A 27,797-nucleotide genomic window follows, 5' to 3' on the forward strand; every position below is an offset into this window, starting at 1 on the left:
CAGCACATCAGAGGCGTTAAGCATAGTTAATTCTTTTTAGGTCAATTAACCCTTGATCATTATAAAGTTAAGAGCATTGATAATATAATGGATCATTTGGACTGTTATTATAAATTATTTTTGAGATACTGTAAATGAAACTAAATACAAGGTGACATTGGTACCGTATCAAATTTGCTGATATAAAAGGTGGAAACGAAACGTTTTGATGGTTTCACGTCAGGCCTGAAAGGAACACGATATCGAAGAGAGAAAGAAAGTAAAAACCATCCACAGGTAGGAAAAATAAGCCATTTCAGTAATAGCAACTGCCTCTTTTTTTAAGAGCTCTAGAATTTTGCTCAAAAAATAAGATTATTGGAAGTAAAATGAACAGTAATGATACTTTATAATAATGCGCTGCTCTCACAGCATTTATTTAGTACAATAAAACATATCGGAAATTCATTTTTGTACACTATCTTAAGAAACGAATAAATATATGAGACCAATATACACACCATACAAATTACACAAACGTTATACACATTAAATTAATTAAACGAAACCAAATTATCTATAGTAACGGTGTTGTTGAAAACTGTAATTGACTTAGGGATAAATGATTTGGAATAACGGATTGTTCGCACACGGTGGGATTGAAGTCGGAATAATGATGGAAGAAAATTATATTCTTTAAAGAGGGGATGAGAAGGTTAGGGATAGGATAGGATACGCTTTACCATAGAGATCACATCCTTATCATAGGTAGATGTCATGTCATCAATCCTACACGCCCTTCTGTTTATTTTATTTTATTTTATTTAATAATGCATTGTCTTTTTGAGTTAGTTAAACCAGATTGTAAAGCAGAAAGAAATAACACTCATAGAATTATAATAAAGTTTAAGAATGATGTTATCAACATTCAATTTTGATAAACCATATGAAGTCTTTGTTAACCCTTTTTGATTCCATTTTAAATTTTTATTGGCCAACTCACTATGTCGGGAGGGAACACAACTTTAGCGGCACGTACATTCTAATCGCAAATGCTTCACAAACATGACAACACCAGTCATAATATCTATATTTGTAAATAGTTTAATCTGCATACTTATTATTAGGCCTATAGAAAAATCCAGGATGTGGGTAGATTTATTTCCACTGATATAGTTTATTAGGGCCTATAATAAAAGACTTCGTGATTTGTTTAAACAAATATAAACACTTTTATATGAAATAACTACTGATTTTTAGTTCACGATGGCTGATTGGTCGAAAGAAAAAATACAAGAGTTCGTATCTAATCTGAAAGATTTACATACGCATGAAAAACTAGGAAAATTCTATGATGATTTTGCTCCACAGTACGATAAAGTGAGTTAATGTCAGTTGTATTTTCACTTAGGCCAAATAGTAAATTAAAGATACATTGAAAAGAGAAATAATATATATACAATCTTAAATTGTATACAATTATGTAGATGTGTTATCTTACTACTTTCAGGTAGGTCCAAATCTTTATAAATTATTTTATGAGTTGTCAAATCCAAACTGAACTAAAAAATGTTGATGTTTTTAAATGAAATCAAAGTCAATTAAACCTTAATTAGGCAGTGAAATCCTTTGGATACGTCGGTCCTTCTATTGCTGTAAAGTTACTTAACAAATATGTTAAGTCAAAAGATGCGTGGATATTAGATGTCGCAGCAGGAACCGGCCTTGTAGGCGAATGTGTAAGTACTATTTTATTGACCAAATCATTAACATAGCAACAAGTTAATTTCAGAATATACTTACAGATAAACAGTTATAATATCTGATTTGATAAGAGGAAAATTGTTATATTCCAACATTTCATTGACCCATCATCTAAAGTCCAAGCAATTCAATTTAAATTTGAATTTTTCGCATTTCATTCTTTAAATTTCATTTTCATACCCCTCAACAAAATAACAATTTGAAACAAAAAGCAACACTTACATATTTCTATCTCAATACAAACTAATAATCTCAAATAAACATGGTTTAAAGAAACTTCAGATTGTTTCTTTATCTTCAGCTGGTTGATTCTGGTTATACCAACATCGATGCAGTTGATGGCAGTGTAGCAAGTATAGAAGTAGCTCGTAAAAAGAACATCTACACAAATCTATATGTTCAATGGCTTGGAGGTGACAACAAATTGAATACCAACAATGGTAAATAATATTTAAATATGTTAATCTCTGATTTGGTCCAAATACAATTTTAAAAAGGAGTATTTAACGTGAAAATTAGGTTGTTACCTTGTGGTGTGTTGAACAATTCGGTGTATTACAGAGTGTAACGAACATTTTATTTGATTCCGTTTGAGATTTATTTATTTTGTCATTTGAAATGAAAAATTAAGGTGGTTTTTCATAAGAACGCCTAAAGAACATTGGTTAAAACTATCTTTATAGTCTATATCAACGTATTCTTTGATTTCCCGTAACCTTTCTTTCGATTTTTCTTGTTTGGTTCCATTTACCTCATCTAATCTAATTTTTTTTCTTGTTGAATTTTATTTCCTCACGTACCTCTGTATATACTTTACAGGGAGCTATGATGCATTAGTATGTGCCGGTGGGTTTGCCCTCAACCAATTGAAATCGGATGTTTTCCCGGAATTTATTAGAGTTGTAAAACCAGGTATGTAATTACAGTTTATTCTATAATTACATGGAAAGCATTTTACAGTAACTAAGAACATGAACATTAATTTAGATATAGATACAATTTTGATCTTGTTTATTTTTGTAATAAAAAAGGGGGATTCATTTTTATCAATATGCGAACAAATTGGTTGGATCGTGAGGCAAGCTACTCGGATGGAAAGTTAGAACGGGACATGTCGCAAATGGAAACAGATGGAAAATGGAAACTAATTGAGAAATATCTTGATATTCAAAAAGAAGAAAGCGTCAATCAGGATTCAGTAACATTTATTCATCAAGTTTGCTAAAAATGTGTTTGGTGTATTTTACAAATACAAATATTGTATTTTTTAAATAGGAGATTTGTGTGAAATGAATTTCCATACCATGGACCAACAATAATTATAGTTCATGGCAATACTGAAATATTTCATTTGTTATGGCCATTTATATACTTTATGTGCATTATACTTTAAATAACGATATATAATAGACCAGTATAACACATTCAATGTGTTAGTTTAATTTTATTTACACGAATGTAGTAGTACAGTGTTTACATGTTCATTTTAACAGAAAACGATCAAGTTTGTGTTTGTGCCATTTTATTTCTATATGGGATTAAAAACTCTTATTTAAGTGGGAAATACCTATTTTAGTATTTCCTTAAAATTAGATAGTCAATTTATGTAAATGTGTGGTATTTAGTTCACATTCAAATGTTAATTTGAAAAAAAAAGAAAAAGGTAATTAGATATTCTATGTAAATACGTGAACGTGATTGGTTGAAACATGGAGGAATTCCTCCATGGTTGAAACTGCATCACATGACTACCGCTGCGAGGATCGTAAATCGTATATATCGCCTTTTATATCGGTAAAATATAAGATATTACAACCCCTTGAGAATGATATTATGTTCTCGGGGAATATATATTTCCTCGAACAAAATATCATTCCATCGGGGATGTCAAATCTTATATTTAACCTCTAAGCAGTCAATATCTGTATAATAATTACCTGTCGACGTGTGATTCTAATTAACTAATTTAATGCGAAACGGCTACATTATTATTATGTATAGTTATTTTAACAGACTACTCATTGTATAGAGGCTATTGATCACTCACCCTCTTGTTGAAGAATTTTCTTTTTACATTCAATAAATTTATCATATTATATTTCATAAAGTTGACCTTGCGTTGGTTTCTAAATTTATCTAAACCTTAAAAATATAAACTTTTTCAATATATTTTAAAAGTATTTTAAGGATATTTATGCTGCCGCAAATTAATGCCCGTTTGAGAATCCTATAATACAATTAGTGATTATGCTAATTAATTTGCATACGACACATGATAGATAGCTTTAAGCAAAATTGCTAATTGCTATTAGATCAGTCGATGGTCACTATTACAAGAAATACTTGTGTACACAACGTGCTTTTTGAATTAATTCATATTCTTTATGGAAATTCCACGGATAATTTTCTTGAAAATATTATAATGTTCTGTAAAACCCCTTGGCGCACCTTTAAAATGTATATAATTATAAAAAATATAATATTCGTCATATATTACATTAATTACATGTTTTTGTAAATAAAAAGTAAAACAATATTCAACTGAAGTCGATGTTATATTATAGGAAGGTGTTTTTTTTAATAAACAAGAATATTTTACACAAACCGGATTAAAAACATCCTCCTAATGACTCCATTGCTTTTGTAAATCTCAAAATAGTTAATAAGTCTTTTATGCCTAGATCCTGTCTGAGAGCAGAATAGAAAAACTCCGGTGCGGTTTGGGAAACTGCATAAAGTTGACCCAACATTTCTCCGTCGTAACGTGACAATTTCTTCTTTAGCTGTGCAAGTCCACAGTCTTTCAACCATTTCTGGACATCTTTTTTCGACCACTTCAGAGCCTTCTCCGGGACAAAACTTTTTCGATTTGTCTCTGTTGTAAGTGGGACAGTTTCTTCATGTGATTGGTATGGAGGCGGTTCATGGTCTGCTGCCACCAACGCTAAACAATGAGCACCTTCGGGCTCTGCTGGTAATTCTAATACAGTACATTAAAATAAAATAAAAATTAAATCAAAATATGTACAAAAACTAGGCGTAGTTTAATTAAGTATTCACAAGTATTCTATTTGCTGCCTGCTCTAAAATGTTGATTTGAAATATTACTTTTATAAAAAAATAATAAAAATCCGACTAGTGTAGGTGCTGTATACTGTGTTTCGAAATAATAATAGTAAAAAGATAAATGTTTTGACATATATGGCGTTTCATATATGTATAATTTTTTTAAATTTATTTTTTAATCGGGAAACACTGACTGATGGATAACTACAGGCTTGAGGCAAGTCTAAAAGCCGACAAACGTTCTTAAAAGGTGGTTACCATCGGATCATGCACATATTTAAAGTAATTGAAAAGCATGTGTTGTTTACTGGGAACCTCCATGAAATAAATACAATAAAAGAGGATATGTTTACCATGTGAACTATGGTCATCTGTAAAGTCTTCCGCGTCTTGGTCGCCACGCGCGTCCTCTTCTTCAGACTCTTCCCTTTGCACATTTCTTTGAGCAACATTTGACATTCTGGGAGAAACACTTTCAATTATGTGCATCACGTCGGGTAGAAAAGAAGACAGATGTCCCTCGTCTAGATACAGATACATCGGTTCGTTTATTTCGATTTCTGACAACCAACCGTCCGGCTCATAGTTTGCTTCCATGATCAATGGGATGATTGGTTTGTTTAATCTCTTGGCGTAACTTAACTCTGTAATAATAATTGAACAAATAACACTGTTTATATACGGCATGATAGATATAGAATATTACGGGGAAATCGATTGATGTAATACAATTGTTTGCTATTATTCAATGATTTTAAATAATATTGCATACTCGTAAATAGTAAGTCAATTAGGAGTGAGGGGCGCAGAAGTTCGCATAGTGAGGTGTGTTTATAAAAACGAAATCATGTATAAATAATAACATTAAAAATATACTAATATTGTGTGTAACGTGATACATTACTAGATAGAATAAAAATAATTAAAATTATATAGGAGTGGGGAAAAGGAGAAGTCTATATCTGCCACTATAAATACTTCACGCGATCTGAAAGCCATTAGGTCATTTTGAGAACGAAGCATTATAATATACTGGTGATTGGTGATTGGTTGACGCACTATTTCCTTTACGTCCATAGTTAAATTAGTGTTTACATAATGTACAATACAATGTTTACCTGTTCTGCATCCCAGGCTATTTCTGTAGCTCGAAGACATACCGACGATTACTACTGCCGCATTCTCAACAGCCTGTGACATTGATGTTATGAGATCACCTCCTGATAACATTTAAATAAAGGAAATACCAATTAGTATAGAAAAAAACGAAGTATAAATTAAATGCTACGGGATCGACGTTTCAAATGCATTCTAAATCATACATACAGTCAGTTATTAATAATTGCATGGCAAATAACAATGGCAAGTTTATGGATGCGAAAAAGGAACCGTATTGTGTGACGATATAGAGGGCGCACACTACATATTGTATATTGCTTTATGTATCCTCAGAGTCATTATTTTGTCAATATCATTCAATAAATCGTTAAAACGCTGTAAAATGCTATTTCTCTGTGTTAATTTATAATAGATGTTCGTATTTCTAATGACGAATTAAAAAAAAAACCGTTCCGGATTCAGATCAGACACACAACATTTATCGTTGGAATCACAGCCTCTGGACAAACAATGTCATAGAACAGTGTTATAGTATAATTCATTCAGTTGATTCTACTTAGTGATTGTTAATATAATATATGTTCACTAACCTGTTTTATCCTCTTCCATCCATACATTGAATCCATGTAACTGTATCCTTTCTTTTAATAAGCTCAAAGCCATTTTTGAAGAGTCTTCGTAGCTTATCATAACATGTTCAACGATTTTTCTACTAGGTCTGTTACCACCTGTAGCCCCGCCTTCACTGTCACCTTCTAGGTCTTCTCCTTTGAAAACCTCCCAAAGAACACCGGTGCAGGCCTGTTTTATTTTGACATCTTGGTTCGTGCTTGCATTTTCTTGTAGTGCTGAAAAAATACAAAAATATACATAATTCTTTGTTAGTGTTCCATAGAGGCAATCCTAATTACCTAACAGTACGTGGTCAATAAAACGGAGAGGATCACAGACTATACTTTTAAATAGTATAGTTCTAAAGTTAGAATATAAATAACAACTCATAAAATGATACAATGCCAATAGTTTTATAAAAGCTGTTTTGTAACAGCATCATTTGCATCCTGGGGTGTGCCAAGTAGGTTAATAAGATTGATTTAACAGCGTGACAATCTTATAACAGGCAAAATGATAACACATTGAGGTGTCAGACCGTTTCAAGAAAAACATTTTTGTAAATGAATAATATAGAAATTCTGCATCAATAATGTACATTTTGTTTTGAAACTCCACGAATTAATCATATTTTGTTTTATTTTACAATGGCAAAAGGGCGTATACAGGATGTTCCAAATAGTGAATCTCCAGTTTTTTACTCTAAAGAAATACAAGTACACAAGACATAAAGATGTCACGTTGAAGTGAGCCACTGTTCCTGCGTATAGAGAAGGCTAAATCAATTCACTTTTAAAATTGCTATTTTATTTCTCTGGGGGATAAGAAGCTCCCGTCTAAGTCGGAATATGCCAAGGATAGTTCCAAACTGACATTATTATATATTAGTGTTTCCTTATTAAGTCAGTGTAGTCACACATTAATGTAATAATGGATTCACACTAAAGGTTATTGTGAGTAAAGCTAAATGTGATTAAATATATTTCATTACCTGAGAAATGATGAGTGAAATTAGTATTTTAATTTGAAACGGTCAATATTAAATATAATATATTAATATAATATATTGTACTTAACTATGATGGATAACAACGTAAACAATGATAATAAATACTAGGCCCTACTTTACTCATAAATTTACTTTAAATGACACGATAGGGAACTGTGACAAAAGAGACAGACGACCGAACTCGTCGCCTGAACCTAGAAACTATCACAATACTGTGTCGTGGTCGGGAGCGAGGAAACACATCCCAAAAAATCCTCGCATACGCACAATGAATGACGTGGGTTGTCGATCGACGGAAATCAAAAGCTCCTGCTAAACCCGTAATATACATTTTCCAACATGTAGTGCATTACATTTACCCAAACGACGTTCTATTTTTGCTATCAAACGAAACTTCCACTTCTAAAACGTATGGTATCATTCATGATTATTACAATATAGAAAAATTGGAATACTTTACCTTCAACCATTCCTTCAATGTTAAGTATAGCTTCCCGGTTTTCATCAACGAATGCCATGTTCCACATGCACTCAATAGCAATGACTTGTTCTGTCGTACTATACGAATTCTCCAACATCTTTCGGAATGATGATAGAACTCCTCTATTCGTAAGTCTTGCCTTATTTGTGTCTTTCGACAACACATGACGGAGTGCATTTATTGTTTCTCCTGCAGTGAAACCATACCGTTTCCTAACATGGTCGGGGTTTTTTAGAGCATCTTCAAGCATGCGCACTAGAAATTCAAGGCATTGGTCGTGAATTTCTTCTTCGTCGTCTTCTTCAATGATGTATGCCAGTACCAAGTAACACGTGGCTTTGACTATGAGATAAGTTGAGGAGGTGAAGCAATTGACAAGCTCAACTATGGAGTCATCTCGAAGAAGTTGTCTATTCTCAACTTGCATACGCACACAGTTGTGTAATATTCCAAGAGTTCCTTTAACAGCATGTCGACGACTTCTGTCTGTCAATTTTGGCACTTGTAATTTTGGATCTTCAAGATCTGTAAGCAATAGTGATAAGGCGCCACACTCTCCAAGCCGTTTACACATTAATGGAGATGCATCGGAGAAATTCATAAAACCAGATTTCATTTTCTTTAAATTCAGCAAAGCATCACGACCATATTCCTCGTCATAGAGATCGTCTGTGTGTAAAGATTGCCACATACGCGAAAATAACTCTGCGTAGCCCATATCTGCTAGGAAATCGCCCAGCACACGCCGTTCTTCATCTGGCTTATGTCTGGTCGATGTACCGTGAATTGCCTGCAAGGCCTCAAACGCAAATATAGTTGTAAAATCAGAAGTATCTTTAAGAATATCCAGGTTCTTTGCTAGCAACGCCTTGGACTCACCAAGCAGGTCTTCTGCAGGAAATATTCCAACATATTCATCTTCGTCGCGTACTCTACCAATTGTACTTCGGGCACCAAGGGCTGTCAGTGACTCATACAGGTTGAGAGTGGGTAAGTCTAGTGTGTTTGGCTTATTATTGTTGGCAAATGGCGCCCTGTCTTCTGGCTCAATGTTCTGTACTTTGGAGCATTTTCCACCCATGATTTCAGAAATTTGTCTGAAAAAAAAAAACACATTCAAATAATATAATTCAGTGATGAACATTCGGATGTTGCCTCTGGCTGTTCACAGACAGACAGAATAACAAACATACTTATTGAAACCCTAACTTGCTGGTGAGTGATTAGTAGTCAGCACCTCGAGGAGGTAGAACCATGTAATAAGAATTCAATGCAAAATAAGATCTATTTATGTAAAAGTATTTGAACATCCACTAAATTAAAGTAATTTTATTCAAATCATAACACTCAAGGTTATTTATTTAGGCCTATAGGCCTATTAATGAAAATTGTTATCTAAAAAGTAATTGAGTACATTTAACTTTCAATGAATTAAAATATATTAAGACATTTCAAAGTAATTTTATTCAAATAATTAATATTCAAGGCTGCTGTACATATTTACATAATTAATGAAAATAACCTCGACTCAGAGGCAGTTAAATAGGATTTCAAAGAGGTGCATTCTCTTGTCGGGATATGAGTCAAGATGCCCGGATGCTATATTCTACGATGTCAAATATCTGACTTTGGCCATGTATTGTTATAATAATATACGGGAAAAGAGTATCTGTCCAAGTCTATCAATCTTAATTATTATTTTAAGCATATTGAATCACTTTACCGTACCAATAAATCAATAATTCCTGGTTAATCCTTGATATTTTGAAGAAAAACTCATTTACAATTACGATATAATGCCTTTGAGGGGCACACTTCCTTTATATTTATATTACAAATTAAAAATATGAATGAAATGTGAATGAAATCATACTCCAAAGATCAAGCTTTTATACGTTTCAGTAATTTAATGTGTTTTCTATACAGTTGTACCTTCTACCTTTTAAGTGTTTTGTTATTGTTGTCGTGTTCTGCCCTGCATCTTGGTCCTCCAAGCTGTGACCTGGGATGTTTGTAACATTCTTATGTATTTTATTTGAAATGAAGAATGATTTGATAGATATGTTTTGTAATGTATTATAATGTAATTGTGATGCAATATTATATTATAATACAATATAACATAATAAATATAATAATATTATAGTATAATAATATAATAAATATTTATAATGTGCTATTCATTCCCAGGTCCCTTTTAATGACTAACACTACAGCAAATTTGTAAAACCTTTAATGTTAACCTGACGTCTGCTTATTTTAAAAGACCTAGATAAGCAAAAACGTATTCCTGCACGATCCAACAAAGAAATGACTAATATTGCAAGCAGAAACGCAGCAGATTTAATCTTCCTCAAAATACAGCCATTTTGGGCACTTATCCATCACAAACATCGATAAATACTGCTATTTGGCAAAGTTTTCAGCTAGCAGCAAGCTTTCTCAATTTCTTTTAATAATAAACGATGGCTTGTTTCCATATAAGAAATAAATATTTGAAAGTTAGATCATGTCAACATTTGTTTCTATTGATAAGGAAAGAATGATTAAAATACCGTTCATATTATGTGTTTCGGTATATGAAACACATGATATAGTTTATCCTACTAATTCTACAAACTAAAAAAAGGACAGTATAATTGGTTATCCCATAGTTCTAGAATGAAAACTGTTGAGCTTTATTTTGTTCTATGTAGGAAAATATAGTATAATGTTTGATATGGTAATTTTGTTTTATAAGAAAAATGTATGTAATATCTATTTATCGTCGATCGTCCTAGTGTGTATCAGCTAGCATTTATGCAAATTATTCTAAATTTCTACTCTATCGTCAGTTCGTCACATAGATTTCTTAATGAACCGTGGCCTTGATGATAACAACAAATCAAAAGTGCGAAAGATCGGAAGTTAGTAATTAGAAATAACTTTAAATTACCTTACAAGAATGATTTACAGTATTTACCATAAAAAATAACCTTCAACTTTAAATTGTAAGATTTAAATCTGGCGTTTAATGTCATTGTTATTGTTTGAAAACATTTTGTTGATCAAATAGACCTCCTCTACCAATTAAATGTATCTTATTACCAGTCGAGAAGAAATAAATTTGGGACGGAAACTTTTTTATTGGCGTTTATTTTTCAATTTATGAAACGTTAAATGTAATTTGGAAGCAATTAAAGGCTTAGGTCAATCATAACATTTGTTATACTTATACTTATTATTATTACTTGTATAGCGCACATTTATACAACATTTAATTATAATCAGCGGCGCTTCACATCAATTAGTATCGTAACATTGTTTGAAATATAGTGCTTTTAAATGTTTTTTAAACTGATTATAGTCGTCTAAGTGTTTAATGTGACTTGGTAAACTGTTCCAAATTTTGGGTCCTGCTACGGCGAACGAACGGTCAGCAAATGTCTTTCGTTTAGTTCGTGGGATTGTCAGGTTATAATTGCTGGTGCTTGAACGAGTACTGCGAGAAACATTCCGCACAGTAAGAATATCTCTCAGGTAACTTGGAGCGGAACCTTTAAGCGAACGCCATACAAGACACGCTATTTTGAATTGACATCTATGAGACATCGGAAGCCAGTGCAAGGATCGCATGGCGTTAGTTGCACTGTCATACCGACCTTTCCTGACAATTATTTTCGCAGCTTGGTGCAGTAACCTCTTCATTGGAGCAAGGGTATTAGCAGGTATTATGTTGTTTTATAGCGATAAATCGAACTTTCAAGGAAAGTTAAAATATCTAACAACATAAATTATTATCAGTTTTGTATTTTACTGCACACATATTTCGGTAAGCTTAAACAAATCTAATAGTTTTGTTTGTTTATCCCTAAAGACGGCAATAATGTACATGTAAAATTATTATTACACAAGATGCTCCTATAAACAGTGTTTATTCAGTACAATTGTTACGTAAAGACCTGACAAATTAAATTCTCGTATTAGGTGGAATTTCCAAAAACAGCAGCTTCACAAGACTGCAAAATCATACAGAATAATCATCAATTCAATTTATTTTCCACATACTACAACTACTACAACCTTGTACATGGAGGATGCATATTTTATGATCTGTGCAGAGCATAGATCTTTAAGCTAATAAGCAACCTTAGAAAATAATAATAATTACAATAAGCATAAAAGCAGTGAATAAATAAGTAAATAAATAAGGCAGTATACAAAAAAAAAATCATATTTCAAATAATTGTATGATATATAATAAATAATAAATAAGCAGAGTGGTATTTACTTTCCATATCAAGATCAGAGACAGTTTAAACGCACGCTTAAAGCTATTTACTAATGTTTTATCTAAGTTTAAATTATTTTCTGTGTTTGTAAACTCACCAGTACTGCGGATCCTTCCGTTGCGCTATAGCTTCTAATTCAAGAAGACCCCTGTTTATTGAAATGCTATACTAGAATCTTATTCGGAAACATGAAATCCGTCACGTAGGTCTTAGATCTACAACTTATGATAAAATGTTATAATATTATGCCAATAATGAAGACAATTATTTAGAGCCGGGCCTAAGATCAGAATAGTCGTTCACTTTACACAGTACTTCCACAACATTTACGAAATTTAACTTTTGTCTTCTGCTTTTTTGTTTTGTTAGTCAGGTAACTGTTTGTGATGTTTTATAATGTTTATGGTAGTTGTACAGCCTCTAATCTATCTTATTTTTTTCGGATGGCGCTATATAATTATAAATAATTACCCCTTTGGAAATAAGCTTTTGGGCTTAAAGGGTTGTCCCCTGCTTTCCATGTTTTTTTCTCAAGTCTTTGTATTATTCTATGTATTTATTTTTCTTCATATTTTATGCTGTTTCATAAATTGTACTGTACGTGGAAAGTAATAAATATTACTTACTTACATACTTGTTATTATTACTAGGGGAGATATATATCTTCCCTGGTTATATACCGTATTTTCCTGTACATTGTGTTTGTTTTACTTGTTCTTACATATCCGTTGGCAGGCCTATGGTTGGTTGGTAAGGCTACGTGTTGGTAGTATCATTTTAGGCCTAATCCTAAAACGTTTCAAGATGCACTGATTATGAATATTATTTGAAATGATTTTCATGGCAACTGTTTGCCTTATCCCACGGGATTCAATGTATGTATCATGCGAATTAAACACTCATTACAGTAACATCCAATACAGGTCATCTAGGGTATATTACCTTAATCACGACTTATCAACCTGACAAGACAGATTTTAAATAACTCAATGTAGGCCATTTTCGTGTGATTTTTTTCTTCCAAATAATTTACTATCGAAGCAAAGTGTATAATAACGAAGTATTATTTATGAAATGGTACTTCGTTTGAAGAGGAACTCCTTCTAAATATCACACTGTGATCATAATTATTAGTTGCAGGTAGAATCCTAAACAGTCCCCTAGAAGTCTTCCTCTGTAAAGGGACTGGCCGTAGTAGTGTTAACTACGTCGTTTTCGTACCACGAAAATCTGTTCTTCCGTTATAGTTCTACTCTACAGAAACGTATTCTGTGTGCCATCATATTATACCTTCATCATTATGGTGTGATCCCCCATAACTGTCCAGATCGTAAACTTCCTGTGAATACGGGTTTATCAAAAAGACCCAAGAAATGTTTTGTGACGCGTGATGAGCTTCATATGCGTCAAGTTATTTAATTCAAAACTGGAAAATACTAAGCAGTTTCTTGATTCAAATTGAGATCAAAATCAAAAAGAGTATCTATTATAGTCATAAGGTTTTAATTAAGGCTACTTATTATAGACTTTTATTTGTATTTCCATTTGATACAATTTTAAATTATCATTCTAACGATTGAGCAGATGTCCCAGTAGAACATTTGCTGAAGAGTTTTGTTTTCACTTCAACAATTGGCGATGGTACCGTAAAGATAAACAGTAATATTGTTAAATGTGCTTTATATGCCAACGCTATGTAGCCCTACTAGTTTGTTATTTTTCAATGACATTACACGATATACTGAATATGTACGGTACGATAACATTATAATTCTGATTCTTATCTCTGTAGGCCTACTCACCACACATGGACAATTAGGTATTATAGTGTCACCTATCACATGTGTCAACTGTATTACAGCAGGGATGTATAAAAATAATATTTATATACCTCCCTGTTTACAGTATGTTGCGGATGTAGCATAATGCTATTATAGCTAATTCCCTAATTTTGGTTATTGTATAATAATATGTAGCCTAAATCGTATAATTGTTTGACCTGATATTTTACAGTACGGGTGATCGCGCCACATAAAGTTATCGAGGCATTGGAAGCCCATATCTGCTTAGATTACGGAATTACGGACACGATCTAGAAATATTATCATCGATTATTGAACGCCTAGGACACACACCTTTTGAGACTGTATATTATACTATGATTATATCGAGTATTGTAGAATTATGGGGTATTTATGACATTATTGCATTTAAACATTTATTTACTTTCAATGTCATGGTAACAAAATGTATTAATTAAACAAATTCATTCAATATTGATTTTATTTGTTCGGACGCGTTAGCGTAATTGGCTACACACAATTATGACGAATTTATCACGTGAACAATTGCTAATGGCTTATGAATACAAATGAGGGATTTAAGATAATACATTGCATTATTAAAAACGGAAGACTGCTAAATCATAATCTAAGTCAAGGGATTCCCGGAAGTGTAGGCCTATATAGGTATTCAATTAATTAGGTTATTCTTGTGGTACACCCACATACAGTACTTGAAACAGTAATGAAAGATAGATTTTGATTAATTATTAAAACATTTAAGAATACGGTTCTGTTGACAAACTTATAACAATAAATGTAATCCGTGCTGTGATATCTCTCTTTCATACTCGTCGAAATAAAGGCCTGTAATACACCAGATATGATTTTTTTTTCTACAGGGATACGGTAACCCTTTCAGTGAAAGTGACAACATATATAACACTTACCGTACCTAAGAAATTAAAATTATAAAGCTCTGTCTACACTATCAAACTAGTTTGATAAATATGGTAGTGATATGACATCATCATGTTCATATATGGGCACATCACTTTTTTTTCACATAAAGTTTGATTAGTGTAGACAGAGCTTTAGACAAATCTTTTCTAATTCTAGACATGTTTTAATTTAATTAAGAAAATATTTTATTTTAAGGTAAAAATTCAAACGAATTTATATTATAAAAAACAACGGGTATTAAATTAGGCTATATAAAATAGTTGCCACTATTCTTCATGATAGAAATCAACGAAGTATATTAGTTCGATATTAACCTTATTTAAGGGGTCTTTAACAAAATATGATATAGTTTAACTGGTATTGCCAGATAATCTGTATGATTATCATTATAATAATTTTTAGTGATAATTTGTATGCGGTAATGACTCATTAATAAGTGTAATTATGTCTTTTGACACATGCCCTAGGTTAAAACATGTTTCAAAATGAATCGAAGTATGAATAATTAAATTAATATAAAAAGGCGTAGTATAATGCGAAGGGATTATCGAATATTATCAGAGCTGTGGCTACGAAATTGATTGACGCGTGTCAAGAAAATCAACAACATTTACCGATGACAAGTTTTATAATTGTGTTTATGTCCCTCCTAACCACCTCTATAAATATTTATAATATAATTAGTATATACCCATAAGGTGGTTAATATAATTTGTATACGCGCATGTGTCATAGAAATTAACGGTGGCCATCGTACGAACTGATACACACAACCCATGGAGGAATTTTCATCCATGATATAACACAATACACCCGATGTAGAAATGTAACTTTCGAAGTTGATATCAGACGAGAGTTCCAGTGAAGCACACCTGCTCACTTGCTCTCTTAGCTAAACCAGAGCACATAGAGAATGTCATGCGTACTACGCCAAAGTAGGGTCACAGAAGTTCACGCCTACTACGCCCAAGTACGGTCACAGAAGAGTCTAACTGCAACTGATGTTTTCAAATGTTTTTTTCGGAAAAAAATGAACTGAAGAGAGATTTTAAGATTGTCAACCGTGATGAGAATGGATATTTTAGTTTAGCACGACTGCCACGGTCACTCTACAGTGAGGTCAGCGTGTAGAAATTACTCAAAGCGGACCAGCCCCGTCGGGCTTGATCCCCAGACATAAGTCATGATATCAATCCTGGGTCAGGGTCAGAAACTTTTAAAAGTGCACTTTTTGTTTCGCTCAACAAAATCGTTTTTATTTTCTTTCGTAATGCATTACGTTGACATTGTTTCGAAGGAACGCAAAAACAAAAAATATATATATATTATTTAGTATCTGGCTAATCAATAATACTGAGAGCACTAATAATTTGGTAAAGTTTCACTTCATGATATTGAAATAAAAGCAGATTGCATTTATGATTAGCAATGGAAAAAGTAAAAAATTAAGTAAAAATATGTTGACATCTGACGTGAGCGTATTTACCACCTTTTTTCAATCTGACGCAAGCCACAATAGAAAACACATGTAGTTAGGTATGTCAAGTTTACGTAAGATATCACTTATTTAACATTCTACTTTTTTGTACAATTCTCCATAACATGCATTGCTCTTTAATTATTAGGCCTAACGTTTATTGTATAAAAACAAAAAAGAAAGTTTGATACTTACAGCAAACTTTGTCAACAGTTTCCAAATTGAAAACAACTTTAAACTAGAAAATCAAAGCAGTGTTGTGTACAGGCCTTAAGCCCCATGCATTCATACGCAGTGAGAGCACTTTGGAAACAATATGAAGCAAATTTGTGATGAAACTTTCGTGCAGAAGACTGATCCAGCATAGCTCACAAGTAGTGACTGTACACTAGTATATATCAGCACAGGAAATGCAAATTAACTTCTCTAGGTGCAATTCGCTACAAGTCATCACTATAAAGAATACAACACAACTCAGGAAATGCTACGTCATTTTGACGAACTGTTAATTCCCGCCAAAATCAAGCCTCTCACAATAAATATTCTGAACCTTGTCATCCTACGAGAAACACAAATACATTTAACGAAAGTAAACACATTATAGTATAAGTATGGTATACATTGTGTAGGCCTACTGAGCAATAGCATGTAACTACCGATGAGATATATAGTGACACCAAAAAACATGGAGGGGTGGTTATTTACTATGTAGTACGTTCTCCACCACAAATAGTGGGAAATGATACGAAGTTTATTTATGTTGGACACTAAACAACTTAGACTTGACCAGAGCATGCTTATACCAAAAGTTATTGTTACCTCAAATTAAATTAAAATACACGGTGCAGGCCAAAACATTGAATATTGAGTAATAGGCTAATGTTGAGTAAATCTGAGACAACAATTCAATTAAGTCCTCCAAACAAGAATGTCAGACAAGTAGCGTTTAGGTTAATTGATCTGAATTAAAGTAAATTGAGCGAAAAGGGAAAATGACACTCGTTGGTAGCCTTATTTAATTACAATAAATAAAGCATCACCTCACTGCACACAATTAAATAAGTAAGAAGTTGAACAGTTTACTATGCCCCATTATGTCATGTCCGCACACCTACATAATAATGTGATTACAAAATAATGTAAAATCAACAATTTCTTTAGATTCGGAATGTTCCATTTTGAGTGTATTTAACTTAATAGACCTGCTACCCTGGCGCGGCAGAAATCATAGAAAATTATTATTCCCACGGTATTCACACCCGAAGCACTTAGAGCGGGTGAATACTAGGCAGCTGTCTGCGGATCTCCAATCATTTCGGTGTAACTAATAGGCCTACCGTGCCATCAATGTGTAGGCCTCGTGAACGGTTGAGTACCGTCTAACTTTCCCTGTATTTCTCACATTCAAACATTGACGGTGATGGTAATTATAAGGAAGAGTAATTGGGTACTGCTCTGACACAGCAGGAAGTATATATCATTAATAGGCCTAATGTTTATGAATTGAATTGAGAATTTGTCGTCTAGTTGATTTACAAATATTTCGTAAAGGACGTATTGCCTACTCTAATTGAACATCCACAACTTGACTACATGCTCATATGTTTGATTAGAGTTCATCTATGAATTTCGTCTATGATTTGGTATGATCAGGGAAGATCGTGACTCTTTCTTGGTATTATACTTCTGTACAGTTTATAAGAAGATGTTTTGCGCCGCGCCTTAGATAGTCCAGGAGAACGGAATCATTACAAAACAGTATCAACGCGAAAGGCTCAGTATTACGAAAAAATGGGTTGTAAACTCGGACTGGGCATGCGCACACCCCAAATTACGCCTGGGAGGGGAGAGTCTATGAAAACATCTGATTAGGCACTTTAGTCACGTGAGATTTTCCGTTGTGGGCCTATGCACATTTACACGAACCATGGACCTATGCACGAACTAACGACGACGTAACTAATAGAGCTGTTTTTTTTTACGTTACGTAACATGTTTAGGCCTACTGATTGTTAAACAAAAAATGATTGATAATAAATCACTTTTTTAAATAGAATATCAACAAAAGCATCATTTAATGAAGAAATAACAATAATTAAAACTGTCAATGAATCGAGCGGCGTTTTTTTGTATTCTAATCTTGATATAAGTTTCGAAAGTTAGATTTATAAGCACGCCCTCTCGAGTCACAAAGTAACTGCTTAAAAACAAGATAAATCACAAAAACCATGATCACAACGTTACAAAGCAAGAAGGACGGGCGTTGACCAGGGTGTATACTTTTTTAGTGTCAACTTAATTAATTGGTAACATAACCATTATTTTCTGAAATCGTGTTTAGTCAACTGAACGGTATACGTAAACATGGTAACCACTTAGTACAAAGTGTATTGTGAGCTAAGAATAGATGCTAAGTAGTAAACATTCCTAGACCTAGGCCAGTCGGGCTAGGCCTACCGTTATATATTTGATTGGTGGCTGGCGGTCAGTTGTATACTGTGTAGTTATTTTGGTATTAGACATTGTTTACGGCCTCCAACGAAGTCGGGCACACCAATTTTTCTGTAATTCATATTCAATTCCCATAATCGATTACTCTCAGTTTCTAAATAGGCGTGCAGAGTGTGCATGACTCACCTTTTTTGCACTTGTAATTATAGTTTATAATATAGATAGGTAGAGCATGGAGGTATAAAATTAATTTTAAATTTGATACCTCCATGGGTAGAGTATAGTATAGGCCTAGTTAAAATTTGTATTATATTATGATATTAATTATCACTACTACTGTATACTGTCAATATCAAGTGTTATCATCAGCATGTACAGTATTATTTATATTACATTTGATTAATATTATTACATATATTTTAATATTTAAAAAACAGTTTTTTTTTCTATAGCCCTCCAGATTTATGGGAAGTTTACGACTATGAACCTGTCTTTTTTTAAATGCTGGTTTTAAGTGAATTTAAGTGTGAAAAGGGCGTGTTAAGAGATAGCCATGCAGTCTCCTGTCCTGCAAAGTGCTGGTGGGGTACAAAAGCAAGAGGAAAATGACATCAAATTGCCAGACAGCGATTCTCAAAGGCCAACAACACCACCGTTACCCACTGATTGTGAGCCCCTCTCCCACCAAGTTGCTGGCCATGTTCATGGCAAAGGCAAAACAAAAATTGGTATGTCATCATGAATTACCCAAAATTAATATTTAAAAATTAATATTAATATTTAAAAATTAATATTTAAAAATTAATATTAATATTTAAAAATTAATATTTAATATTTAAGGAAAGAAGAGAGAAAAAGTAAAATTGATGACATTAAAAGAACTTAAAATAAAGACTTAACAGTTCTAAGACTTCCATTTTGTTAGCAGTTGCAAATTATAGTCGCAATGAGGATAGAAAAAGGCTTCATCCGTAGACCATTGTCTAATTTAAAATAAAAATTTTAAAATAAAATGTTTATTGAACGAAAACAAATAATATTAATTAATTCAATATTTTGTTATTAATAGGCATGCTCCAGTATAAGGATGGCACAATTCTAAAACCATTTCAACGGCCATGTCGAGGGCACAAGGAGGCTTCATTTTACGAACGTGTCTTCTCTCCAGATCCTACATTACCCTCAAAGGTTCCCATGGAAACACTACAACCATTTATACCTTGTTATTATGGAACTGTTGCTTTTAAAGAAGATCCAAATCGTATCCTTGTCTGTGTTATACTCAATTTTTAGTTTAAAGTTGTGAGATTTGAAAATATGTGTGCCTCATATGGATGTGACCCTCCACAGAGGCCCTACATACAGTAGTATCGTGTCCACATAGAACTGGTTTACAGTTGCCCATTTCAGTTGTTTTGCTTTCTTTAACTTTGTAACAAAGTGTACTACCTCAAGCTTGAAGATGTGACCAAGAAATATAGAAAACCATGCATTATGGATGTTAAGATTGGATGCCAAACATACGAAGATAGTGCCACACAGTTCAAGAAAGAAAATGCAAAGATCAAATATCCAAATATGCTAAAAGTGGGCTTCCAGATTTCCGGTATGCGGGTAAGTAAACAGCATACAGTCATCTACTATAGATAAAATATGGGGCTTCCATTCGGGCAAGTAAATGCCTACACTATCAACTCGACAATGGCTAATAATATATGGGGCTTCCAGTATGCAGACAAGCTACAGTGAACTCTTCTAGCATACGGTCAAGTAAACAGCCTACAGTCAAATATTGACCCAAGATCAAATATACTAAAATTGATCTTCTATATTTCTATACAAGAAAAAATCCTGTACAGTTATTATTACAACAAGTGGGTTTATTATCGATGTTCTACCATACTGGTTTAAACCTACATGTTTGTATTGTATATGTTTAATTAATTTCTTATAAAAGAAATATGCTAACTTTTCTGGCTGTTCTACTTTATCGTTTCGATTTAGCGTTTTCGCTTTTTTTTTTTGTATCTCCATTGACATGCAGCCACTGATACCCACATCATTGTCATTTTTTCAGTATTTTGCCTTTGGATTTATAAAAGAAATATAAAAACATTTCATTATTTCAACATTGTTTAGTACATGAGCCACCTAAATCCACTAAAAATAAAACAATTTGGTATCTAAACATTACTTTGCACTTACATGCATACAATTACTATTTAACATCATACGCGCCTTTAATATCAAGGCAATCAATATGCATCATTGTAATGCAGGTATTGTCTGTGTTTGGTGACAGACACAATGTATGCATGCTCAGATTCAATTGTTTGTGATGTGTCTATAAACTGAATATTTTTCTGCCTGAGTGAACATAAGGTTTTGTACAGTGTTGCCTTAATTCAGGGCCACTAACTGCTAGTTTACGATGGTTCAGAAGATCAAATATTAAATAGTGTTTAATCATCACAATAACCTAGAAGTTTTAAGTAATGGAAAGATTTAAATGGGAAGAATAACAACCTGATAAAAATAAATGATAATGTGTAATTCATACCAGGGCGTGTGTGCTATAAAAATAGTTGTACCGTAATACCTCATAATCCACGAAATTCCTGGAAATGGATAATGGGCTTGTCACAACATGATGCCCCCCGAACTGCTGAATCGTTTTTTGATGTATAGTTCAAATTCATTGGACCGGGTCAACCCATTATACTAAAACATAATACACAAAAATATCAATTTTTTTTTTCAGATCTATTATGCAAATTCAAATAAATATGAATATTATGATAAGTCCTATGGACGTCATTTTGAAGAAGATACAGTAATTGAAGGTAGAATAATATTTTTTTAAATCATTAATCATATTATTTCACCAGACACCAGTCATAAATGGCCGTCACTTGTAATTTACAATCAACACATGCCAGTCTGTGTTATTGTATTTTGACCTTTAGCTGGAGAGCCACTTTATATTTTCTATATGTACAGTACTATGACTTTTTGATTATCATCAGTATCGTTTTAAGAATATAATAATTATTTAAATGAATTCCATACACTTAATTAATGAGCCATAATAATGTGGAAAGTTAAGTAATTGATTATATCAAAATGATAGCATGTTAAAATCAAAGGTTAATGATATTGGCAAATATGAAATTTGCATTTTTTAATATATTTATGTATTATAGCGCTTAAATATTTTGTCTTTTAGGCCTTAAGAAGTTCTTCCAGTTTGACGAGAACTTTCAGTTTGGAGCTGTAACAGAAATGCTATATCTTTTGTATCGGTTAGAAGATTGGTTTGTACATCAAAACATGTTCCATTTTATCTCCAGTTCCATATTATTTGTGTATGAGGGCGACAAATCTGATGACAGTGTCTTAAAGGTTAAACCGTGTGATAGCATTCCAAAGTTGGTACCAAAGAATTATACATCCAAAGCTAATGAGGTATTTGAGAAGGAAGAAGTGACAACTGAGAATGGCATTCAAAACTCTTGGTATGTTGATCATTTCACCGGTAAACCGATAATTAGTGAATCTGTGCTTAGGCCAAATTGTTTATTATGTGATGATTGTTCTTGCTCATGTAAAGAAAAACAATTACCAAATGATGAAATGCACACACAAATGAACAAATGCAATAATGGATTTAGCGGAGACATTATCCTTTTAGACAGAATGAAAAACATGAAACCAAATGGTTGTCTAGAAAATAAAACATGCTTCCCAGACAAAACGAGCCTAGCTAAAAAACTAAATGGCAATTTAGAAAGTGAAGAATGTGAGAATGACGAGAAAGAAAATGGTCCAAAACCAAGTAATTTAGTAGATTTAAAAATGATTGACTTTACACATGTTATTGAAGAGAATACACCGGATAATAATTATTTATTTGGGTTAAGAAAATTAATTAAAAACTTGGAAGTTCTTAAGGGTACACAAACAAAATAATCAGGTTGTATTTAAAATGTGCATTGTCATTTTTTTAAATACATCATTGATTAAAAATTACATAAAAATATACTTTAACTTAATCTACTTATTACATTAAAAGATATATTTAACATTACTTCCAACACAATTAGTGGCGTAATGTAGGGGCCATGCAACGGTGGGTAGTTGCATCGGGGCTCATGCTCTGGGGCACTTAAGTTCTGAGGCCCTGGGTTTAATCGTTACGTCACTGGCATTTAGGGTATGGTAAAAATACATCATATTTAAAGAAAATATATTTTTGTAAACATTACACTTAACTGAATTAAGTACTGTATATTAAAATAAATTTAATAGTTAGATTAATTATAAAAATAACAATGATGTAAGAATTATAATTATGTAAATATAATAATAGAAATGAATAATAATATTTAATAATTGGTTGAGATTTTGAATAACCAAATTTATGAAAAATATAGTAATACCGTAGTTAGAAACTGATCACTATTGATTATTGATTAATGTACTATTGATTATTGATTAATGTATTATTGATTAATGTACTATTGATTATTGATTAATGTACTATTGATTAATGTACTATTGATTAATGTACTATTGATTAATGTAATTTGCATGCACTTAGCTTCATGGTAAAAAAGTATATTGATTTAAATGTAAAAAATATCACAATTTATTACTAAAGTGTAGAAACTACCAACATTTTAATTTAGTGAACTTTATTGAGATAGAAGAAAATCTCATGCATTTATCATTTACACAATAAGTGTACAAAAAGTAAATTTTTATTTAAATATATTTTCACAAAACATAGGATAAATAACACAAAAAAAGTAACAAAAGACCAACTTATTTCTGTTATTATCCCACATAAGTTAGTTTATCTTTGATTTTAGTTGCAGTTTGACATTTTTTGTATATTAATATATATTTTTATTTTTTTAACATTTTTAAAACTTAAAAAGAAAGTATGTAGTGCCTTAATGTGACCAATTGAATAGAAACATAGTAGTCGACTCTCCCTATATGCCTGAATTTCAATACAATTGTATTAATTTAATAACTTACTTAAATTTGGATTTGGGCAAGAATTTGCTAGGGGAGAGTTTCACTGCAGTAGGTATATCCATGTATATAGGCCTATACTTTGCCTTCCTGCCACTCACAGGGTACTAATAGTTAAAGAGGTATTTCATTAGATTTCTTAACATTTTAGTAAGAAAATCTACTTTTTAGGATATGAAGTGAACTTGCCACAATAAGGGTAACTGTTACCAAATTTGTAAACAAATGGAAATCAATACCAAAAATGCTTTATTTTTATTCTTGAACACAGTGATTTTATACTAATTATATTTTAATTGAATGCTAACTATTTTATTTATTTCTGTACATTAGATATATACAGTATTTTAGTTTTTAAAATACTTATAATAATTATCATTTTCACCCTCGCAGATTGTCTATTTACCATTTCATATTTATAAATGTTCATAATCATTATTTATTGAAAACTTTGACTGCCACTGCATCGCTACTATTTGATAATAACCTCATTAATATTAATTAACAATAAACAAAAAATAAAAACAGATGGCCGCTGCACACAAGAATAAATAACAAGCAATAAATTTCATATCGTAACTGTTTATTTTTATCATGGTACTGTATAAAATACATAAGCAACACTACAATGGCTATAGACTCGTATGAGTTAAATAATGTACTCCATAGATTACTAATTACTGTTTTCATAGAGATATTATAGTGAATATATTATAATATCTCTATGCTGTATGTTGAGCTACTGATACAATATTCAATCAGAGAAAGTATATTTTGGTGTCTATGATACCATATTGTTTATATTTCACAATACAGTAGAATGGTTTGCATTAAAATAATAGGAAACTGATTAAATATTTCATCTAAAGCTCTGTCTACACTCCTACACACAATAAAGTGTGATGTGCCCAAGTATGGATATGACATCATCATGTTCATATATGGGCACATCACAATTTTGAGTTGGATAGTGTAGACAAGGCTTAAGAAATCACTTTTGTTGTAGTTTTAATAATTCAATATAATAATGATTCAATATGGTGAATTGTTTTTCATTTAAGTTTGTACTGTAAGTTTAGTTTAATGTATGTTCCCAATATAAGTTATATTATTTGAAGTTTATGTTTTGATATTAAGATATTTATTTTACTTTATGAAACGTATTCAAAAGCTTTTTGTTTTAACGTCCACAACCAATAACAAGTTTATGTATTGTCAATAGCTGTGTAATATACTGCTATGAAATTTTATAGGGTGCATAAGTACAGTAAGTTCATAAAAACCAGGTAGGCAATCAAAAGATTTAAATGCTATGGCATATTGCAATCTGGTAATGGTAACAACTTTCTGGTATCATTTCATATATTTATAATATTTTTCTTACAAATTTCATACACTGTATAGCTGTTGAAAAGCAGAATTGTAGGCTTTACACAATAAATTAATTTTGTTTTATATACACTGATTTGAGTTTTATCATTTTGTATGCAAGTCAATACAGTATTTGACAGTACCAAGACTGATAATATGAAGAAAGGCAAGACAACCTTAATAAACAGGGTGATTACTGTACTTGCATGCTCAAAACACCGTATTTCATTTCAGATAAATGCTTACATGAAAGCATAAGACAGAATTTGTATTTGAGTTTTAAAACTGGCCTCAGGACAAAAACAGGACTTTTCTACTGAAATTATTTAAACCTGAATAGTGCTATCACTTTGTCATGAATCTTTAAGATTTCTGTCCTTTGTCTCTCTTGCTTTCCCTCCTAAACATTTTGGTGAGTCCGAAACAATGGCATCATTATCATTCCACTGTTCTGGAGAAAATGCCTGTATAGCAAAATAAAATTGATAATAAACAACAACCGTGTATACTTGAACTCACTTTAGGTTTAATCCCACCCCTACTTTATGTCTGATTTCACCAAAAAACAGGCATACCAGCAGGTATAGTCCCAGTATCGATTTTGGTCTAGATGTAGGCCTCTCTCTAGCCAGTTCAGATGAGTTTTTACAAGAAATTCTTTAACAATCATTTTTTTTTACCTGGACCAAGGTTTCTCTGGCTATAGTCCCACATCCCAAAGTCAGCCCAATTTCGTGTTTTAGGGGGGGGGTGGGATTGTACCAGAGGGTTAGGGTTAAAGCAATGAACTGTATGCTTCTTGTATGTAAATTAGTATGACCCACCTGTATAGATAATGCATGAACATGTCCACTTAATTCCTCCTTTAACGTATCATTCACCAAACGATGGCGCTGCACAAGTTTTTTATCTTTAAATTTCTCTGATACTATTACTACTTTGAAATGAGTCTCTGAACCGTGGGGTACGTTGTGCATGTAACTTTCATTGGAAACATCCAAAACTGAAGGCTGAGAAAACAAAACAGTGCAAAAGTGCAAACTAGTTTGACAAAAAAATGTGATGTGCCCAAATATGGTAGTGATATTCACAAATATGGTAGTGATATGACATGGGCACATCACATTTTGTTATCACATAAAGTTTAGAGTCAATTTGTTTAAAATTATAACACTGAATACTACTAGTATTATTAAATGCAATGTTACAGGGAAAGGTACTGTATTGTGTGTCTAATGCAGTTTTTAGCTTGAGCATTAAAATGTTTGCACTATAAATAAATAATATTTATAACATTCATAATTTTCACCAGTTCTTTTTTATTGATTGATACCTGAAGGTGGTGAACAAGTTTGTTGATTATACTCTTCTCCACCAATCCACTAGCATTGCTAAACTTAGCTGAATTTGGATTAAACAGCAACAATCTTGAACTTGTTGTTCGTAACATTCTATATTTATTAGAGATAAATTATTTTTTTAATTTATACTTAATTTTTCAGAACAAATTGAATTGTTTGTAACACAACAGGCCTACACTTACAGCTCTATCTAGGCTTGGCTCAGCCAGGCTAGCTTATTCTAAGCCTAGGCCCTAGATAGGTGATGTAGATCAGGAAGGACTAGCCTACGCTACTAGCTAGTTAGGCCTAGCTAGTTAGTTAGGGCCTAGGCCTAACCCGACCTCTCTAACTCTATCTCTCTAGAGAGGAGAAGGCTAGCTAGCCTATACTAGGCTAGGACTAGTTAGACGGATCTCCGTTATTTTATAGTAATCACCTATATTCTATTATGTCACAAATAAAACGTTAAATTTATATACGTTAACGTTTGTTGTAATAATAGGCCTAGGCCTACCTTCGCGTACCACCACCCACACTGTGTGTGACCAAAACAAAACATAGATCGCATAGCGCCCTCTTTAGTCACACGTGCTTTTATTTTTGTTACGTAATCGTCGTAAGTCTATTTTGATTTTCTTACTTCTTGATTTACTTTTTGCCACTAATACGTTTATTAAATTATTTAGTTGTTACAATAGGGTCTATCTGGGCTTAAAGAACAGGTATTCGTCAGATGAGATTGTGAATCTAGGCTAGCTAAGGCCTAACATTAATTAAAGCCATCATGTGGGCCTAGCTAGTCGGAGTAGCTGCTACATACAGGCCAAGCAGGGAGGGGCTAGGCTAGCCTAGCTAGGCCTCCTACTTTCTAGGTCTGGAAGAAAGGTAGAAATCGCCTGCTTGGCTAGCCTCTCATGGGCCTAGCCAAGTCTGGTTGGTTAATACCAGTTCAGCAGCAAGGAAGTTGGGGTAGGGTAGGAGAGTTATTAGTAGGTCTAAAATAGAAAAGAAAGAAAGTCTCGATAATGTTTTGATAAACCAATTTCGACATTTTAATTTGATTCTTAAAC

At 32.5% G+C, this 27,797-nt stretch overlaps 4 protein-coding genes across 5 annotated transcripts; 2 read left to right on the forward strand and 2 right to left on the reverse strand.

The window, feature by feature from the left end:
* Positions 1-1,245: 1,245 nt before the first annotated feature.
* Positions 1,246-2,977, forward strand: LOC144845726 (methyltransferase-like protein 27). The gene is made up of 5 exons (XM_078703155.1): positions 1,246-1,359; positions 1,596-1,718; positions 2,045-2,183; positions 2,563-2,655; positions 2,775-2,977. The coding sequence occupies exons 1-5, from the start codon at positions 1,246-1,248 to the stop codon at positions 2,966-2,968; spliced, it is 663 nt and encodes a 220-aa protein (XP_078559281.1). The 3' UTR covers positions 2,969-2,977.
* LOC144845950 (uncharacterized) lies at positions 2,886-16,870 on the reverse strand. Its single transcript, XM_078703476.1, has 6 exons — positions 16,718-16,870; positions 8,010-9,127; positions 6,519-6,776; positions 5,928-6,029; positions 5,163-5,453; positions 2,886-4,723 (listed from the first exon to the last, which is right to left on the reverse strand). The coding sequence occupies exons 2-6, from the start codon at positions 9,109-9,111 to the stop codon at positions 4,353-4,355; spliced, it is 2,124 nt and encodes a 707-aa protein (XP_078559602.1). The 5' UTR covers positions 9,112-9,127; positions 16,718-16,870; the 3' UTR covers positions 2,886-4,352.
* A 1,889-nt stretch (positions 16,871-18,759) lies between these two features.
* On the forward strand, positions 18,760-25,470 carry LOC144844666 (inositol polyphosphate multikinase-like). 2 transcript variants are annotated; one of them, XM_078701685.1, is made up of 6 exons: positions 18,760-18,828; positions 19,426-19,701; positions 20,043-20,234; positions 20,415-20,587; positions 21,735-21,816; positions 22,200-25,470. In XM_078701685.1, exons 2-6 carry the CDS (start codon positions 19,527-19,529, stop codon positions 22,940-22,942), a joined length of 1,365 nt encoding a protein of 454 aa, XP_078557811.1. In that variant the 5' UTR covers positions 18,760-18,828; positions 19,426-19,526; the 3' UTR covers positions 22,943-25,470. The 2 variants fall into 2 exon arrangements, with proteins under 2 accessions (XP_078557811.1, XP_078557810.1); XM_078701684.1 differs by having other exon boundaries at positions 18,786-18,889.
* Positions 24,580-27,261, reverse strand: LOC144844667 (DNA-binding transcriptional regulator BolA-like). Its single transcript, XM_078701687.1, has 4 exons — positions 27,242-27,261; positions 26,718-26,835; positions 26,209-26,394; positions 24,580-25,848 (listed from the first exon to the last, which is right to left on the reverse strand). Exons 2-4 carry the CDS (start codon positions 26,832-26,834, stop codon positions 25,738-25,740), a joined length of 414 nt encoding a protein of 137 aa, XP_078557813.1. The 5' UTR covers position 26,835; positions 27,242-27,261; the 3' UTR covers positions 24,580-25,737.
* Positions 27,262-27,797: the final 536 nt, after the last annotated feature.

Source organism: Antedon bifida, chromosome 6 (assembly GCF_963402885.1).
Source record: "Antedon bifida chromosome 6, ecAntBifi1.1, whole genome shotgun sequence".
Lineage (NCBI taxonomy): Eukaryota > Metazoa > Echinodermata > Crinoidea > Comatulida > Antedonidae > Antedon > Antedon bifida.